The 18945-nt window shown below is 45.0% G+C and overlaps 1 protein-coding gene across 1 annotated transcript in view; it reads right to left on the bottom strand.

Moving 5' to 3' along the window:
• The window catches only part of CASC1 (cancer susceptibility candidate 1), a 23581-nt gene that overhangs the window by 4219 nt on the left and 417 nt on the right, over positions 1-18945 (bottom strand). The window contains exons 2-11 of the mRNA XM_018569160.1: positions 12257-12362; positions 11490-11581; positions 11161-11265; positions 9853-9990; positions 7815-7961; positions 7278-7381; positions 5910-6198; positions 3667-3784; positions 2742-2905; positions 625-811 (exon numbers count right to left, since the gene is read on the bottom strand). Coding sequence (XP_018424662.1) covers positions 625-811; positions 2742-2905; positions 3667-3784; positions 5910-6198; positions 7278-7381; positions 7815-7961; positions 9853-9990; positions 11161-11265; positions 11490-11581; positions 12257-12362 — 1450 coding nt within the window. The remainder of the gene's footprint in view (positions 1-624; positions 812-2741; positions 2906-3666; positions 3785-5909; positions 6199-7277; positions 7382-7814; positions 7962-9852; positions 9991-11160; positions 11266-11489; positions 11582-12256; positions 12363-18945) is intronic.

The following is an 18945-nucleotide window of genomic DNA, read 5'->3' as shown; positions in this document are numbered from 1 at the left end:
TAGATGGAAAAAAATATATATAACCCTATCGAAAAGCCCTTTTTACTTTCCGAAAAGCCATGGTCACCTGATGCCCCGATTCCTCTTTCTTCCTCTGTTTACTTTCTACAGAGTCCTTCTTCACCTGTCCATGTCATGCAGGCCGTAACAGGGCCCAGAAGAGGGGTGATATCGTTGCAAGGGGGTGGTAGGGGACTAGCCAGTGAGGGACCATTTACATCTTTGGATTAGCGGTCCCCTAAAAGCAATGATGGACCCAGATGGGGAACTGAGGTTAGTTTAACCTGCGCCAACAGGAAAGAAAACAAAATCCTTTTGGAATGGTGCTTTACCAACCCTCAATGTGTTCTTCCTATTTGTAATTCCCCTCCTATAACTCTGCAATTCATCAAATAATTGACCGGAGGGAAAAATAACATTTACAACTATTCCTTCTGGTGACAGGGTCTTGTTAAAGCCTAACAGCAGTTCTTTTTTTAAAGTTTTGAATGGAGTGGAGAAGATTTTTGCCTGGAGTCTGACTTTGATTCCAAAACTAGTAGGATGTAGCTTTCCTAACCAAGGAGACCCATACAGAGTTTGCAGAAAATAATTCAGCGACTGATTCATTAAATTATACATTACTTTCTGGGTCCCATCTTGCCACATGAGGCTCTTCAAAGAATATCACGTAATTTGGGACTGTAATGGAAATGCCAACTGGGGGAGAGCTGAGCCCCTCCATGTCCTTCTCGTGGAGTGACAGTCCCAGGCTGTTACTGAGTAACGACTCCTGAGGGTAGGGCTGCTTCTGAAGACCTCCTTCCATCAACTGCAGGGAGAGAACCAATGGACATTTTACCATTAGATACAGAGTGAAAGGATTGACTGTACGGAATACCGTCCTCTACTGCTGACTAGGTCATCTTTACTGATTGTAGTTTGTTTTTGGAAGTTAGTCAGCCAAGCTTTTATATGGACCTTCTACTTATAGCGAGGCCTCATATCTTATTTGTGCCTAGTTGTAGCTGTACCCTGCCCAATCCTCCTGTGTCCTTCCATAGGTTTTCCAAGAGGATCACAGGTGTGCAGATGACACAGTGCAGGCATGTTATGTGTGTGCTTGGAGCGTCAAAAGAGGAATTAGGCTCTGTTCACACCTGGGCGTATCGAATATGCGCGTTTGTCGCGCGTTTCGCGTTTTTACCGCGGACTGCGGTAAAAAACGCGCGACAAACGCGTGTTTCCGAGGGGCTACTTGGCTGTAACCCAATGGAAACGCGCGACAAAAACGCCGCAAAGAAGCTCAGATACCTTTTCAGGCGTAGGCCGTTTTGTAGCGTGTTACGGGACGGGCTGAAATACGGCGAGGTGTGAACCATACCCATGGAAAACAATGGGATTTTCATGTTTGAGCGTTTTGTAGAGCGTTCGTAGAGCGTTGAACGCGCTACAAAACGTACAGGTGTGAACCAGGCCTTAGAAGACTGAAATCAAAATTAAAGGTGTGCTGGCTTGAACACATTTGTGAGGACACACACCAACCTTTTCAGGGGTGACCTGTTGTAAACACCTACAAATCACAGCAAGACAGCTGGCTGCACTGAATTTGTGTAATGAATGCAATCTGAGGATAGAATACTCCCCAATAGCAGAATAGATATCAGCAGCAGCATGGTTCTGAGTGACAGTGGCTACAGCATTGGTGGTCTGTCCTGACTTCAAAAGTTATTTCTCACACAATCTCTTAAAGGAAACCTCTACTGAGAGAAATAAGTATGCTGTCACTGCTGACCTCTCGTTCTGAAAATCTGAGTTGCTTGGCATTACACTGATCCAGTAGCTTCAATAACATCCACACCTAAACATTGACTTGTCTTGGTGCATGCTTGCTCTGGGTCGGTTTCTTGAAAAGCACCAAAGCAAGAGACAGTCAGGCAACTGGCTTTTTTAAAGGAATATCAACAATGGCAGCTCCATATCTCTCACAGCACAATCATCCTTTACTCATACATCCACATCCTGTATAAGAAGAACTATGGCCTCCCAATAAAAAAATATGTGATGCAGTCCTATAACTAGGTGCTCCTGCAATGTTCTGCAAAGTTGCGGATCATTTTAAAGGAGAACTATGAGGTGAGTGCTTTTCACTCACCTCATAGTTCTAGCCGACCTGTGACAATGAGACTGTCACAGGTCGGCTCAGTAGATCGGGAAGTGAGCGAACACATGCCGGCGTTCGCTTACTTCTCGATCCAGTCACGGCTCTCTGCCGTGACAGGGGGAGGGGCTGGATTCCTCTCTCCCCGCTCCGATCTGCCAGCGCTGACTCGGGGGAGGGGGCGGGTACAGCTGGCTCTGCCTCTAGATAGGTAGAGCCAGCTGTCACTCACGCAGCTGGGCGGATCCCTTCATCTAAGTCGTGATCCGCTCCGGCTGCGGCGTCTCAGTATACCGCGAGCTGTAGCTCGCGGTATACTGAGCTTAGGGTAACGGGAGGACGCTAGTTTGTGTCCTCCCGTTACCCTAAGGAGAACTATGGGGAAAAACACTGACCCCATAGTTCTCCTTTAATGTAATAAGTAAGACACGTTCTGGTCATAATAATATAGTATGGAATAAAAAAGCCATAGAAATTCACCACAAAACAAACCCTTTCTATAACATACATAGAGTACACCCACCGTTCCTAAACACAGACCTCATTTCCATCCGGACTGCAGACTACACAAATAGCATCACCAGTAGAATTGTCCTCTCACCTGCACCATGCTCCAGCCGTTCACCTGCTTACACTGAGGAGGCAACACCAGGACATCAAAATAATAAACTCCACCCAAACTTGAGAACTGCCGCAGATCCACAACGTCATCCTCTAGTATGTTGTCCGGGGTTGGCAGGCTCAGTACTGGCAATGGTGGCTGACCTGCACAGAGGAGGCTTTATTTATTAAGGATCCAAATGGAACTTAAGTGCATCTTAAAATGTCCAAATTAATATTTTACCATTTCTTCAGAGAAAATATCGCTACAGCATTTTAGACAATCGTGTGCTTTCAACCTTGCGGTAACAGTTTGGTGAAGGTTCTTTTCTGTTCCAGCATGACTGTGTCCCTGCGTACAAAGCCAGCTCCATAAAGCTAGATCCGCTCATCGACACTGAATAAAATTGATAGGAGGAAGCTGAGAGGAGGAGTCCAAGGGAACACTGTGCAAGTGCAGATTTGTGGACCAGCAACACAGCAGCTTCATGCTCGTTCCTGTCATGATGTGGGCACACTCAACATAACATCCACCCTAGTATATATGCAGGACGGTGCTGATCATTTAGAATGCTACTATTTTGAACAGGCTTTGCAGAAGCCGTGGCTGGCCTACAGGTATATCATTTAAAGGAAATTCCTCTACACCGCACTATCATTTGTAAACTACTGGGGCCCCTGACTGCACTGCAGATTATATCATAAAGGTTAACTACCCTTTGCTCTATGATCTCTCAAAATTACACAATTTATGAATTACCATAATAATAAATGATAATTAATGAAGTGCAATGTTTGGCTGATGTGGAACTCTCATCTGCAGGGAAATATTAGTAATCTAGTTATGCCTCATGCATCCACGTATAAATGAATATCAGTTTTCTGTGGCCTTCCCTTTTTATTACATATTACCACAATGCACTGACCTTCTGTTGTGTCCCCAGGCTGGCTCTCTGCTGTCTGGTCAGCCTCAGTGGCATTCTTCTCCTGTGGCTCAATTCCGTTTTCAGCATCTTCTCTCGGTGACATAAAGCTGATGGCACTCTAGAACCGCACAATGGATACATCATATCAGCCTGTGAGTAGCTGTCATCACGCAGCGGGCAGTATACAATCACACAGATAATCAAACAATCCCACTTTCCTTTCTGGAGCAAACAGATTTGATAAACATGAAGTTCACAAATTCATCAGTAGGGTTGCACAGATACCAAGTACAGTACTCGGTACAAGTACATGTACCGATACTTTTGAGCTCCAAGACTAGACTAGAGAAAAATTCAAAAATTAGGAGGCAGCTGTCATTTGTAAGGATCACACGGAGCTCCTGGGATTTCTACATCTCGGTTTTAATGTATGATTTTGTTTTTATAAATATAAATAAAGGAATGCACAGATACCAGTTTTGCGAGTACGAGTACTGGTACTTGCTGAGTACTTACAAGTACGAGTACTGATACATTTTTGTTTATTGTCATGTGACAGTTTTTCTAAAACAATACAGACTAATGATTTCAGGACAGTGGTGGAGCGCCAGAGCCAGGTCCCAGCTGCAACCGCTGCAACCCTGGTAGTTCTCATGAAAATGCCAAGTATCTGCACTGGTACTCGAAAAGTAACTGTGCATCCCTATTCATCAGCACATGGAATGATTTAAAGGTATTTCATCTATAATTCCAATCAAAACTTTTTTTTAGTTTTTGATGGAGTGTGGAAAGGTCAGAGTACCTATCAGGTATTTTTTATTTCTGTTTGTGGCCCTGTTGGGAAGATTTCCCTCACATCCTGTGCTGGAGACCGGATTGTTTCACTTTGAAGAATTCCAAGTTGATAAAAAAAAAAATCAATTTCCCTGCTAGTAAAACATGAAGCTTTTGCTGCGTAGCAGAAAGTATGCTCATCCGCTAGGAGGCACTCATCTTACAGGTTGAATGACTTTCTGTAAGTCCACGCTGTCATGCACATACCCCCTGGGGGTGTGTCACCATATTGACCTGGGCTCACAGTAGAACACTGCAGAGAGCAATGATGATGTCATAAAGTCAGTGACACTCTTTTCAGCCTATCGCTAGTGCTGGAAGGAGAGGACCCTGTGACGTCACGTGACCAGCCACATGACACCTCCAAAAACTGAAATATTATACAGGGAATTTTTAATAGAGGGCAGCTGGATCTGAGTTTTACTTCAATCTGACTTTATTAAAGGTTTTAATTACAGCGCAAAAAAATTCACCAAAACAAAAAGAAACATAAAAGCACAAAAGCAAGAATACACAGTTAAGTGGACTTGTGGACATTGTCAGCAGGATAGATAACAGCATGCGAGTGGTACCGTGATACCAAAATAGATAGCAGTATAAACATCCCAGTGCAGAGCAGATCATTAGCATCAGCACAGACCAAAGGATAGTCCGTGTTGACCCACCCCAGTTCCACTTATCGTGGGACCCAGGAACATAATAGGGAGAGGACTGTAAAAGCGGACATATTGTGTTGCACAGGCTGTAGCGCTCAACAGAGGGATGACTAGCATCACTTGTAACACAAGCATTAAGGAGCGGGGCAAGGGAGAAGGGTACAAGGGGGAGGAAGAAAAGGAGGGAGAGAAAGACCAGGTAGAGCAGAGAAGGAGTCAAGCAAGAGGACGTCGGCCACCTGCCCCCTGCCAGGTATCTCAGTGGTGCCCTCAGGTGGGCACATCAAGGAGAGAGGGCTGCCAGGAAGCCATCTACGTTCCGGAAAACAATCCAGGCGGACCATGTGTGAACATATTTGTCTACAGCATCACGTTCTCCTGCCAAGAGGCCTTCCAGATCAGCAATACGGTCCATCTGGATCTGAGTTTAAGGTATATTTTCTCCTTTTTGAGAAAAAAACATGCTAAGGATTGCACTTGCCAATCTTGATCAAACTGTATCAGGTAACGTCTGACACAGAGGAGAGTGGAGCTGTATATGAATACTGCAAGATAGATAACAGTTTATAAGCAGAACTCCAGTTATATTAGAAAGTCTTCAGTGAGGGATACAGGTATGTGTGTGTGGTTTGGAACTCTGATTGAAAAGCTCAGCACTGCAAGCTGGGAGAGCAGAGTGAGATGAGATTTACATCAGGTAGTGACCATTCCTTATATACAAACTGTATAGCGCTGATATGATATCTCACTCACCTTTCTTCCCTCAGACTTCACCTCATCCTCCATTGCAGCAACATTTCCCAGCTCTAGGTTCTCCTTTTCCTCCTCAGCTGGTTTCCATTCCTCAGCCCCGCTTTGTAGTTCAATGGTCTCTGCTGCTTTGTTTTCCTCAGCCTCCTTGATGTGCGGCAGGAAAGTCTCGCTCTGGCAGGACATGTGGTCGTAGATGGTGTGCAGGATATGGACCGCGATGTTGCTTAGTGCTAGCGGTTTTGGCAAGTCAAAGGAGATGCCTTCTTGCTCAAAGTTGTAACCTTTGAACCTGCGCGGACAAGAGGCAGCTCAGTGTTATACCGGTTATACACCTGGAAACTTCTTCAAAGCTTCCCATCATTTCAACTGATGGCGCTGTGACTGAACTGAACAGCAATCTACTGTTTCAATTGTGCCCTGAATTTGAGTAATTGAAAAAGCTCTAAAAATCAAACTGAAACCACTGCAGGTAAAAGATGTGCACTATAATGTCCTGCTATTGCATGCTGATAGAAAACTTCCAACATTTTCACATGGTGGACAAGTGTGTGTTCAGGATAAAAGACAAACACTGCTGCCAGTCTGTTGGTCTTCTGTTGAGCTGTGGCAATGTGGCAATTTGACTGAGCATTTCAACTCTTGATTGTGGCAATACAAGTGGCAATTTGACTGAGCATTTCAACTCTGGATTCCATTTTTTGTCAACATTGCATGGCAAACGAAATGGAGGTTGTGGTTGACTGAGAGGAGATAGGATCATAATTGCTCCAGCTAAACGAGGCAACGTTACAAATGTGCCAGAGAGGGTTTTAATAGAAAAAATAGTTTTGCAGATTGCCTAAGATCACTTTATGAAGATATCACAATCTTCCCCTCCAGTCAAACTCTGGGACACCTCTATCCTGCACCCCATGGCTGCAGTCTTGTGATAGCTCTCAGGTTCCAGGTGTTCATGGAGCGAGTCGAGTGTGGTCCTATAAAGTGTTACTAGACCATCTGCAATATTCTCCTCCAACCACAATTGAGGTGCCCCAGAGAGTCGAGTGTAGCTGGAAGAGGAGATTGTGACATAAGGGGAAGATTATGACACAAGGTGATAGTAGACAAACTGCAAAGCTGGTCATTCTGATCCAGGAACTGGACACATTGTTGATGAAATCTTCAGAGGAAGTAGCAGCTTGATTTTACTGAATACTCTAAAGGAACCATACTGTACACGCACCAATGCCAGCTGATATTTAACAGGATGCCATGATTCCAGTAAGTGCAGTCTATTAGCACCAGTTTGCCATTCAGCCCTTGGTGCTATAACAAGGCCAGGAGTATGAACCTGTATGCTGCCAGTGTAACAGTGTGTGAGTGTCATACCTTGGGTTTTTGTTGAGATTAGCCCAAATGCAAAGTTTGACATTTTTATTCTTTGTGACCTTCTGCATATTCCCCGTGTCAATGTCGGACAGCGCTGCTGCATTCTGGAAGAGAGATACAGAAGATCAGTTGGAGAGTCACCAGCACTATGGATGAGAGCTGATTTCCTGCTGCCTGCCTGGAATCAAGATGTCTCATGTTTCATGGACCTAGCCACTTTACAGGCAATGCTGCCTGGGAAATGTGTCCAAATAAGCTCCAAATGGACTTCATGGTGAATACATTGCAAGATTCAAAGTCAAATAAATAAATGGCTCACTGTACTTTGTAAAATGCTGTAGAATAGATAGCTACTAGATAAATGCAGGAAATCAATAACTATTATTAATTACTTTGTACCTTATATTGTATTGATATGTTCGGCCCGCTAGTGGTACTTTCTAACCTCTATTTGTCACAGCTAAGCACTAGAATTGCCTGATATACACAGACAAAAGGTAGGCTTGTCATTGCTACTATGTCTACTTTCATCCCCACCTTCAGGAGATGCTCGGTGGCATCATCAAATTTCCGATGTAGTAGACTCTGCAGCTGAAGGACTGTCTGGGCATACTGTGCGGCATCACTCTCAGGAAGATCCTCAGCAGGAGTGTCATGAAGGAGGAACTCCAACTCTTCAATCAACTAAAAAAAAGAAAAAAAGACAAGAAACCTCCAATAAACACATGTTATAAGGGTCTGTTCATTTTAATACTTCACCATGGGGCATTGCCTGAATCCGACAATCCTTATTATAGCCAAAGTGCAACCATTTTCATCACACCGTGTTCCTCCGCATGTCACCAAGACAGTCGCATTGCTGAGAAGACATAATGCCTTCTATTTATAGCCATATACCAGCCAAATAATTGCTTTTCGTTTCATTATACTTTGTCTATGTCCTTTATAGACTTGAGTTTGTACAAATTTGAAAGGTAAAAGTGACATGTTAAAATAAAATATGATCAAACAAACCGAGGGATAAAACAAATGTGATAACAAAAAGGCAAAACTGAAGTCAGTTCTCAGGTTTCTCAGTGGATCAAAATGGTTTAAATTACCTGTTTAACTAGACAGGTGATGGTGTTGGGGGGGCGGGATTCCAAAAAGAACCCAAAACAATCCATCAACACCAGCGTGAAGCCTTCTTGAAGGCAAACAGCTAATTACACAGATACATATCTACACAGAGACCTTTTTTTTACCTGTCAAGGATTTCTATTTTCTTCTATCCAGTCCTGAGAATTATACAGCTGTCCCACACCACACAGCCTTGAGTGGCGGGACAAGATAGGTGACACATACAGGTCTTGTCCCTCCCCCAGCCTATGACTGGACAGTGAAATGACAAGCGGCAAATTGATGAGCTCATCTCTCTATCACTCTGCTCTCTCCTACTATTAGTACAACTGTTTGGCTCCTTGTGCTACTTCTCCCTCCCCCAGTATGAACTGGCTGACCAGGGATTGCAAGGGGCTGATACCAAGTTAAATGAAGGTAGTTACACTGCATTTTATTTAAAAACATACATTTAAGAATGTAATAATGAATAGAGAGCTGCAATAATCTGTGTATTTTATATCTGCCTGGAGTTCAGCTATAAACCATAAGCTTTCTACATGCCTCACCTCCAGCACAAGAAAGCTCTACTGTTTTTGGTTCCTTCTGGACCACCTCCCCATAACCTGTCCAGTTATACTTTCTTGTAGTTCACCTTCATTGTTTCCATGCATTGCACTGATGATGTCCACCAACGCCTAAACAGCTGTATGCAGCTTGGAATAAATGGCTCTATGATTTTAGGATGTATCTGTACTATAAACCAGCGGCCGTAAATGTACAGTCGACTGGGGGGTGTCAAGGGATCATTTGCATTGTTTTGCCCACTATGTTAAAATGAGAGATACATTGCTTGTTTCTGGGATCTGTGATGGAAGTGAGACATTTTCAGTTGCTAACAACATAAAGATTGTGGGGTTAAAGTGCAAATAAAGCCATCGCAGCCTTAATAAAAAAATATATATATATATAAGATTGCAGAGGCAGCACAATGTCATCACCTTCCTCCATTACCATTGTAAGATGGCATCGCCTGTCCTTCTGGCTCACTCAGTAACTTCTATTGCCCCCTCCTCAGTTACCCCATATCGTTCGTGAATCAGAGATATGAAGATATATAACCAGACAGAAGATGGTGAGGGGGGCTGAAAGAAACCACAAAATCGGTATGATGTACATTAGAGCCTTCCTAATACATATTTATCTACATGGTTCGCTTCCATCACAAATCCCCAAAACTGGGTTTTTTCCACATTTTAGGACAGTGGGTGAGGCATAAGGAATTATTTGCATGGGCACCCACCAACCAATAAGAAGCTTAAACCCCTCATTTTTTTGGATATCTTAATTGTAGTGAGGTACGCAAGTGCTTTGTGTGTTACGAAGGCTTTACTGTGCTTCACACTGTACCTGTTGTCCTATGTATATATATATATAGCAGATATATAATATAGGATTGAGGCACCTGAACACTCACACTGAGGACCAAATTGCTCTTGTTAATCACTGACTGGAAGTCTTCATTGGTCTCTTCACTCCACAGGCTCATGAAGGTGTTGATCTCCTGGCGTATGGTGGGATCCGGACTCCCGTCACAGAGCATGTAGCGATCCCACTGTAAATAGGAACAATTTAATAACAATTGGTTGTCCCAACAAATACAATTCAAGAGGCCTATTATTGATCTTTGTCTTTGTCCTTCTGGGATAAAGAATCCACTGTCCACCTCTCTTATGTTTTTCTACAATGATGACCACACACAACTATTATATGCTGTGTAAAAGCCCAACTTATATCAAAACAACTGACTAAAGCGGGGAAGAGTAAGAAGCTCAGAATTTGAATACTGTTAGTATCTCCACTGTGGTCTGACTGGATCTCTGTGCAATACTGTTCTCTATGCAATGCAGGCAGATCATGGTTAGTGGAAGGAGCAGGCAGGGTGCTCTATATAGCTTCCTGAAAACATCACATCACCCTGTCTCAGTACTCCCTTCAAGAGACCTCAGCCCTGATGCAACCAGTGAAGACTGGAGAAGTGGGCTTTTCTAGTCAGGCTGCATTTGCATGTGGACTTCCCTAGGTACACATGTGATGCTGAGCCTCCATGACTGTAAGAGCTACAGTAAAATACAATAAGTAAAGGAGAGGGGGCAGCAGGGACAGCCAGGCTGTTGAGGAAGGAGCTAGATGAAGTTGGACGTCCCCCAGCCAGGAAATGAGCCCGGTGTTCTGTCGAAATGGCCAATTTGTCGAAATCTCCAACTCATAACGTCACTTTTGTTGGAGATTTCGACGAGATGGCGGTGGTGCGCGTGCGCCAGCCTTGCCCAATTGCCCTAAGTGCACCTGTGCAGCCCCGCAATCCTCATCGAGTTCTCTAACTGGCATCACTGCTTGTGCCATCGGATGCCCGCGCAGGCGCACTAACGCAAATGAGAGAACGTGATACTGCTCTTAGGTGGCCGCGCAGGCGCACTGACGGGAGTTTGAGATCTCAACAAGTTGGACATCTCGATAGAACACCGGCACTATCTGGCATTCTGCAGTTTCTAATGCACATTGCAAGAAGCTCACAGTGTGCAATGAAATCAAAGGAAGCGATTTAGTTAGGAGAGACGCCTGTACAAATGTGCCAGACTGAAGGGAAGGCCGGAGTTCAGCTTTAGACTTTGGTATTACCCTTTGTTAAATCCAACTGGATGGCAGTCAAAATATCAACAAGCAACCAACCAAAATGTTACTGAGTACGGCCAGCTTTATATGTTCTGGTTGTTATAAAGACCTTAGCTCGTGCACGCAGGTCCCTCTTCCAGCGAGCTGCGGTCCCCAGCTTCTCATCAATCAGCAGACGATGTTCACCCAGTTCCTCATCACGGTGCTCCAGTTGCTGTTGGGGGAGATAGATATCACATGGCATCACATGGCACACAGTCAGACGAATGTAGAAATGTATCTCTGAGGTCAGCTCAGTAAAACATAAATCACGATTGGTTGCTACAACTTTCTGAACTTTGTACATTGCTCACGGTGGATTCACATCATAGACCAAACTTTGTGGCTACATCTTCATCTTGGGTTGAGGTTTCCAATGATGTTTCAGTACTGACTTACCTTCGCCTCCAGACGCTGAATCTCTTCCTTCTCCAGGCGCTCCTTCTCAAGGCGAGCGGCCTCAAGCTGCTCTGCCAGTAATCGAGCTTCCTCTGAGGGAAGGAATGATTGTACATGAGAGAGATACTGTACATTGTTATCCATGTAATAATCCTTTACATAGACAAGACCTGAAACTCTTCATAATGGCTTTATCAATGTCCAGGCAGTGGTGACTGTGGAAGCTTGATCGTGACATAACCATAGGATGTAAGTACATCACGGTTCCCTGACAGATGGGGCCAGATGTGCAGAGGAGTCACCCCAACAGTTCACATTAGCAAGTAAAATGTATTTATAAAGGGCCACTCCAGACAGACAGCTAATACACACCTGAACAAACAGATACAGGAACCACTTTGCCTACCAAACTGCAAAGCCCAGCACTATGGCTGCATAATATACAGAGGGTGACAGCGGAGGCAGCAGTTTGGCGGTCTTCATGCCCCAACCCACCTCCTGCCTGCTCTAGATTATTAATGAATAGCAGACAGATGAGCCCACCCCGAGTCCTCTCTTTTCTGTAATCCCAAGTCCTTCCCATTCCTGCCTATCAGATTTCACTGTAGTTCTAACTGAAAGTCTGATTTGATATTTCAGCTGGTGGTATGGGCTGGGCTGTGAAGTAAATCAAAATGTCAGGTAATTATTCTGAGTGAGCTGGAAAATTATGTAATGGCTTTTGAATATTTCCCTAATGTGAAGACATCGGATTGTGTTATAACAACCTTCCTCCCTCTGCTTTCGCTCTTCCTCCTCTTTTCGCAGCCTCAGCCTCTCCGCCTTGCTGGACTTTACTCTCTTCTGGGAGGTGGCTGAGGTCCTTTTTGATGACTAAATGAAGAAAAATAAATTACAACCCCAAAATCATAACTATGTAACAATCAACATGGAGCAACAGAGAGAGAGAGAGAAAGAGAGGGGAGACAGAGAGAGAGAGAGAGAGAGGAGAGGTGAGACAGAGCGAGAGAGAGAGCGAGAGAAAGAGAGAGAGGTGACAGAGAGAGAGAGAGAAGAAGAGAGAGGGCGAGAAAGAGAGCGAGAGAAAGAGAGATGAGAGAGAGAAAGAAAGAGAGAGAGAGGGAGAAAGAGAGAGGGAGAAAGAAAGAGAGCGAGAGAGAAGAAGAGAGAGGGCGAGAAAGAGAGCAAGAGATGACAGAGAGAGAGAGAGAGATCACAGAGAGACAGATAGATTTTTCTCTCTCTCTCTCTGTCATCTCTCTCTCTCTCTCTGTCATCTCTCTCTCTCTCTCTCTGTCATCTCTCGCTCATCAATTCAGAGATGATTTGAGGATGTAAAGCCGAGTGATACACAAATAAGATAAATTTTTGTGACACGTAGTTTTGCCTAATGAAGGGGATCCTGTGTGACCCCAAAACGTGGCTATAATGTGATGTCACGTACATGCGTCAATAAAAGACGTATTCTTCACTGATCTGGAGTACCGCTGTACTACATTTTTATATCTTCTCAATGGAGCCACATTGTTATGAAAAACCTGTCAGAGGGTCTCACCCTTCCATACTCCTATCCAAAACTAAAGGAAAAAGGTTTTGCTAGAGATACAAGTTAAGTAAAAGACAAACAGATGAAAGTCTGACTCCAGCTGACGCTTTCTTTCTTTCTAAGCGGTTACAGTAACAGTTTATTTTCTTTAGAATAAACATTGAGGGGAATTGATCAAAACTGGAGCAGACAAAATCTGGAACAGCTGTGCATGGCAACCAATCAGCTTCTCTGTCTCATTTTCAAATCTTAACTGAACAAGCTGAAGAGAGATGCTGATTGGTCGCCCTGGGCAACTGCTCCAGATTTTGTCTGCTCCAGTTTTGATAAATTCCCCCCTAAGGCCCCGTTCACACTAAGCGACACTTACCTCGAGCGGATCCGCACGGCAGGGATAGCGCGACTGTTCAGGGCGAGGTTCCAGCGACGATCGCGTGACCTTCACCGCCCGGCTGCATGCAAAAATAGAAAAATCGTGCAACATCCGCGGGGAAAAAGGGTCCCGCACAAGCGACGAGCGACATGGAGCTGTTCAATAGAACAGCTCCATTGAAAATCATTGGACTGCGACTTCTCACGATATCGCTGCAGAAATCGTGCAATTAAACTAAGACACTAAGAGTTCAGGCCCACGGGCTTGATGAGAAAAAAACACTCTCAATTCAATGATGTTATGCAGCCATTTTGTATCCAAAAGAAAAAAACATCCAAGAGGCGCCAGCATCAGACTGCAACATTGTCAGCTTCTCACTTTCATTTTCAAATCTCGACTGAACAAAGAAGCTGATTGGTTGCTATGGGCAACTGCTCCAGATTTTGCTCCAGTTTTGATAAATCCCCCCCATTGAGAACATATGAAAAAAATGTGACTGTGTTTTGTAACCCGACAATGTGATATGATTTGTCCCCAGCGCTGTAACTGTCCCTTTAGCTGGACAGCTTGGCCGCCGGTAAATGTGGAGAATGATATAAATCAAGACTTGAGGAATAATAAAGGAATTCATATACGGAATAGGAATAAGAACCCCATACAGTTACCAGAATACACAATTTTCCACTATTGGCGTCCTTCAGTTTAGTATTTTGAAAAGTTAACCCTTGAAGTGGGGCGACCCATTTTTGTCTAGGGGAACATATAAAGAAGAAATACTCATTTGATCCTCGGTCCTGTAGCAGAGACCACTCACCTCTCTCCCCCTCCTCTGGCATGGTATTGCCCCGGTGTCCTCACATCTGATACAGTGTATTAGACATGATAACATCACGGGACCTGAGACCTCCGGTGCCCGGGAGAGAAGAGGCTGCAAGGACTGGTCTAGCTGACCAGTGGGATCGAGGATCAGGTGAATATTTCTTCTCTATTCCGTCCCCTGCCCCAAAACAAGCAGCTCACCCTTGCAGTGTGAGTGTAGCCCCACTGCAAGGGTTTATTTTAAAAAAATCCTCTTCAAAGTGTATATGCAGTAAAAACTTTTTTTCATGTACGATAGAATGGGGGGAGGGTTAGAACCATAGCCGTGCGCAGGGGGGGGTGTGCCTGGTCACACCCTAATCACCCCGAGCACAACACCAGAACTGCAACACCGGGCGCCTTGTTTTTTGACACTGAGCCAGCGGAGAGATCACAAAGATGACCGGCTCAGCAATACAGAGCGCAGCAGCACTCACCACTTACATTCCTCACATAACAGTCACAGACCTCGGTGCCTGGGAAGCAGTAAGGGAGCGTGGCTGCGGCTTCCCATCCAATCAGGAAGCTGAGCGGGTGGTCATATGATTACCTGCCGGGCTCCCTGCTTCATTACTGCACCCCTGCTGGAAGAGGTATGGGGCAGTGGGAATCTGGAATGCCTCAGGTCTGTATATATATATGAGGGAAGGCTAGCCTAACCCCTAACCCCACCCGCATCAGATTTGTATTTCTGTCTGCATCCCTGTTGCAGATTTTCTCTCACTTCCTGTCTGGTGGTCATTGTCAGCAGAACAGGAAGTGAGAGGGAATCTCTCTAACGGAGCCCTGGATAGTATTAAGAACCTGTCCAGCTATCTAATCATACCCCAATCCATCCAAAACTGGGAAAACATACACTTTAAATGTCTCATGTGTGTGACGGATCTCTATGGGGTGACCCCGCTGGGCTCTTCTAATGCTGATTTCTCTCTCGTCTGTGAATGGTGTGACCAATCTATAGATAAACCTCCATCATACAATATCTGCTCTATGGTACTTATATTATTCTACATACAGAATCCTCTCCTACCTTCTTCTTCCCTTTCCTGCGTCCCTACAATGATAGAAAGAGGAAACCGGTCAAATCTGGAGGACATCGTACCGGAGACATCACCGAAGATCACTGAACTCTGCTGTAGTATAGAATACACACCACGGTATAGGGAGCCGCTTCATACCACGTGGATGTAAACTCAATCCCTGAAATCTCACACAAAGCTAAACACGTTAATGTAATTTCTAAAGTTGTTTTATAGCCTTTTAAATCTCCAGCTTTCACTGAAATAACCTCTGGTGATCCTGCCATGATGGTCCTTGTTTAGGCACTTCCTGTTAGAGGGTGACAACACTTTGACCCTGTCTCCAAGTTCTGCTCCCGGGTTGTCAAGTATACAATTAACCATTTCACTTGCAAATCAACGAAAATCAGTTGATTCGGCGGTTCGTCCGAATCTGAAATAACTAATTTAATATATGCCCGAATATACTAAAACGATATTCGGGCGTACATCGATTCGTTTTTAGAACACGCAATATTGTCCGCCGGCGTGTTCTGCGCATGCCTGCAGCCATCTTGGAGGCAGAGTGTGTGAGGTCACATGGCAGTGACGTCACACGCTGAACGAGCGGCAGCCCGAACATGGGTGCTGCCATCTTGGTGTATACCAAGATCTACTCCAAAATGGCGGCACGCATACACAGAACGCGACCGGCGAGCCGATATGGCCGCGGCTCGTTGTTAGGATTCGGAGGCTCGTTGCCTCCGGATCCGAAAGAACATAAAAATGTGTTTCCTTTGAAGAAACTAATGAAAACGTTTTTCGTTTTCATTGGTTTCGTCTGGAAACAAAAATTTTTGTGCACATGTCTACTAAACACTTCCATGACAGATATGAACCCCATACAGTTACCAGAATACACCATTTTCCACTATAGGGGTCCTTCAGTTTAGAGCAGATTTCCAGGATTTTTAAAAGTTAAAGCGGACCTTTACACTCACAAATCAAATTCCACCAATGCATCCCTCTATGTATGATGATGAATAATAACATAGACGTGTCAGGTGTAAAATGCTGTGATTGTGAAACACTTCCACTTGTAGAGCATTCACTTCCTGCTTTGAAAGGGCAAAATGTCTTCAGTTTGCCAACACAATGCACACTGGGATTGCCTTGTCATCAGCAGAAATCTCATCTGTAATCTCATGAGATCTCGGGGAAAGGCATTTTCCTCCCCAGAGATGATGTGCATGGTCACATGTCCTAGTCACATGTGCCAGAAATCCAGGAAGTAAAAGGAGAGTTAGTAATTTGCCCTTAGTAAACATGGCCACTGTCAGAAGACTGGGAAAGAAAAGAGAAATAAGGAATGCAAAGAGTGCAAAGCCGGCAATTATCTAGAAGTACGTGATTTGTAGATTGTCATTACTAAACATTTCCAATGGTGTGTTTGTTGTTATTTTTGAAGATATGAGGAAAGGTCCGCTTTAACCCTTGAAGTGGGGCGACCCATTTTTGTCTAGGGGAACATATAAAGAAGAAATACTCATTTGATCCTCGGTCCTGTAGCAGAGACCACTCACCTCTCTCCCCCTCCTCTGGCATGGTATTGCCCCGGTGTCCTCACATCTGATACAGTGTATTAGACATGATAACATCACGGGACCTGAGACCTCCGGTGCCCGGGAGAGAAGAGGCTGCAAGGACTGGTCTAGCTGACCAGTGGGATCGAGGATCAGGTGAATATTTTTTCTCTATTCGGTCCCCTGCCTCAAAACAAGCAGCTCACCCTTGCAGTGAGCGCAGCCTCACTACTTTTAAAAATCCTGGCGTTCCTCTTATAGTGTATGTCCAGTAAAAACATTTTTTCATGTACGATAGAATGGGGGGGAGGGTTAGAACCATAGGCGTGCGCGGGGGGGGTGTGCCTGGTCACACCCTAATCACCCCGAGCACAACATCAGAACCGCAACACCGGGCGCCTTGTTTTTAGTCACTGAGCCGGTGGAGAGATCACAAAGATCTCTGTGACCAGCTCAATGATACAGAGCGCAGCAGCACAAGCCACTTACATTCCTCACATAACAGTCACAGACCTCGGTGCCTGGGAAGCTGTGAGGGAGTGTGGCTGTGGCTTCCCATCCAATCAGAAAGCAGGGCGGGTGGTCACATGATTACCTGCCGGGCTCCCTGCTTCATTACTGCACGCCTGCTGGAAGAGGTAAGGGACAGTGGGAATCCAGGATGACTCAGGTCTGTGTATACTGTATGTATATATATACTTTTCTCTAGTAGAGAGAGGGAAGGCTAGCCAAACCCCCCGCCCCCCGTCAGATTTGTATTTCTATCTGCATCCCGGTTGCAGATTTTCCCTCACTTCCGGTCTGGTGGTCATTGTCAGCAGAACAGGAAGTGAGAGGGAATCTCTCTAAAGGTGCCCATACACTTTACAACCCTTTACTTTTGTCTTGCGAGGGTTGCAGGGTAATTAAAAAACGTACGATCTCCCCATCTTGGACAGGCAGATCGTACTTGCGATCATCGATGACCACTGCGATGACTGCAATGAGGGGCGGGCTTCCGATGACTGCAAACGGGCTGTGTGCGCCTGCGCACACTGGCCCGTTCGTCAGTTGTCGAACAAGCAGGCCACTAACTCGCCGAGAATCGTAAAATTCCCGGCGGGTTTTCCAGCCTGCTTGTTCGACGGAAGACGTGCGACCGTACAGTAGAAACGGTCGCATGCCTTCCATACACTGCACGATTATCGTACGATTGCGGGATTTCCCGCGATTATCGTACGAGAATCGTGCAGTGTATGGGCACCTTAACGGAGCCCTGGATACTATTAAGAACCTGACCAGCTATCTAATCATACCCCAATCCATCCAAAGCTGGGAAAACATACACTTTAAATGTGTCATGTGTCTGACCCTGCGGTGTCATTGCTGGGCAGGTGACGGATCTCTATGGGGTGACCCCGCTGGGCTCTTATAATGCTGATTTCTCTCTCGTCTGTGAATGGTGTGACCAATCTATAGATAAACCTCCATCATACAATATCTGCTCTATGGTACTTATATTATTCTACATACAGAATCCTCTCCTACCTTCTTCTTCCCTTTCCTGCGTCCCTACAATGATAGAAAGAGGAAACCGGTCAAATCTGGAGGACATCGTACCGGAGACATCGCCGAAGATCACTGAACTCCGCTGTAGTATGGAATACACACCACGGTATAGGGAGCTGCTTCATACCACGTGGATGTAAACTCAATCCCTGAAATCTCACACAAAGCTAAACACGTTAATGTAATTTCTAAAGTTGTTTTATAGCCTTTTAAATCTCCAGCTTTCACTGAAATAACCTCTGGTGATCCTGCCATGATGGTCCTTGTTTAGGCACTTCCTGTTAGAGGGTGACAACACTCTGACCCTGTCTCCCAGTTCTGCTCCCAGGTTGTCACCCTGTCAAGTATACAATTAACCATTTCAGCACACATTACACAGGTATGGTCCATTGTTGTCAATAACTGTAAACAGGCCCTGAGAAATGTCATGAGTCCAACACTGGAGTACATGCAGACCGGAAGTGATGGCAAAGAGGCTGCGTGAGATCAGCAGCACTAAGATGGAACAAACAAGAAACAAAAGTTGGTGGTGGGGGTTGTTTAGGGTTGG

The sequence above is a fragment of the Nanorana parkeri genome, unplaced genomic scaffold (genome assembly GCF_000935625.1).
Source record: "Nanorana parkeri isolate BGI_ZX_2015 unplaced genomic scaffold, ASM93562v1 scaffold1295, whole genome shotgun sequence".
Lineage (NCBI taxonomy): Eukaryota > Metazoa > Chordata > Amphibia > Anura > Dicroglossidae > Nanorana > Nanorana parkeri.
This window is presented reverse-complemented; position numbering and strand designations above follow the sequence as displayed.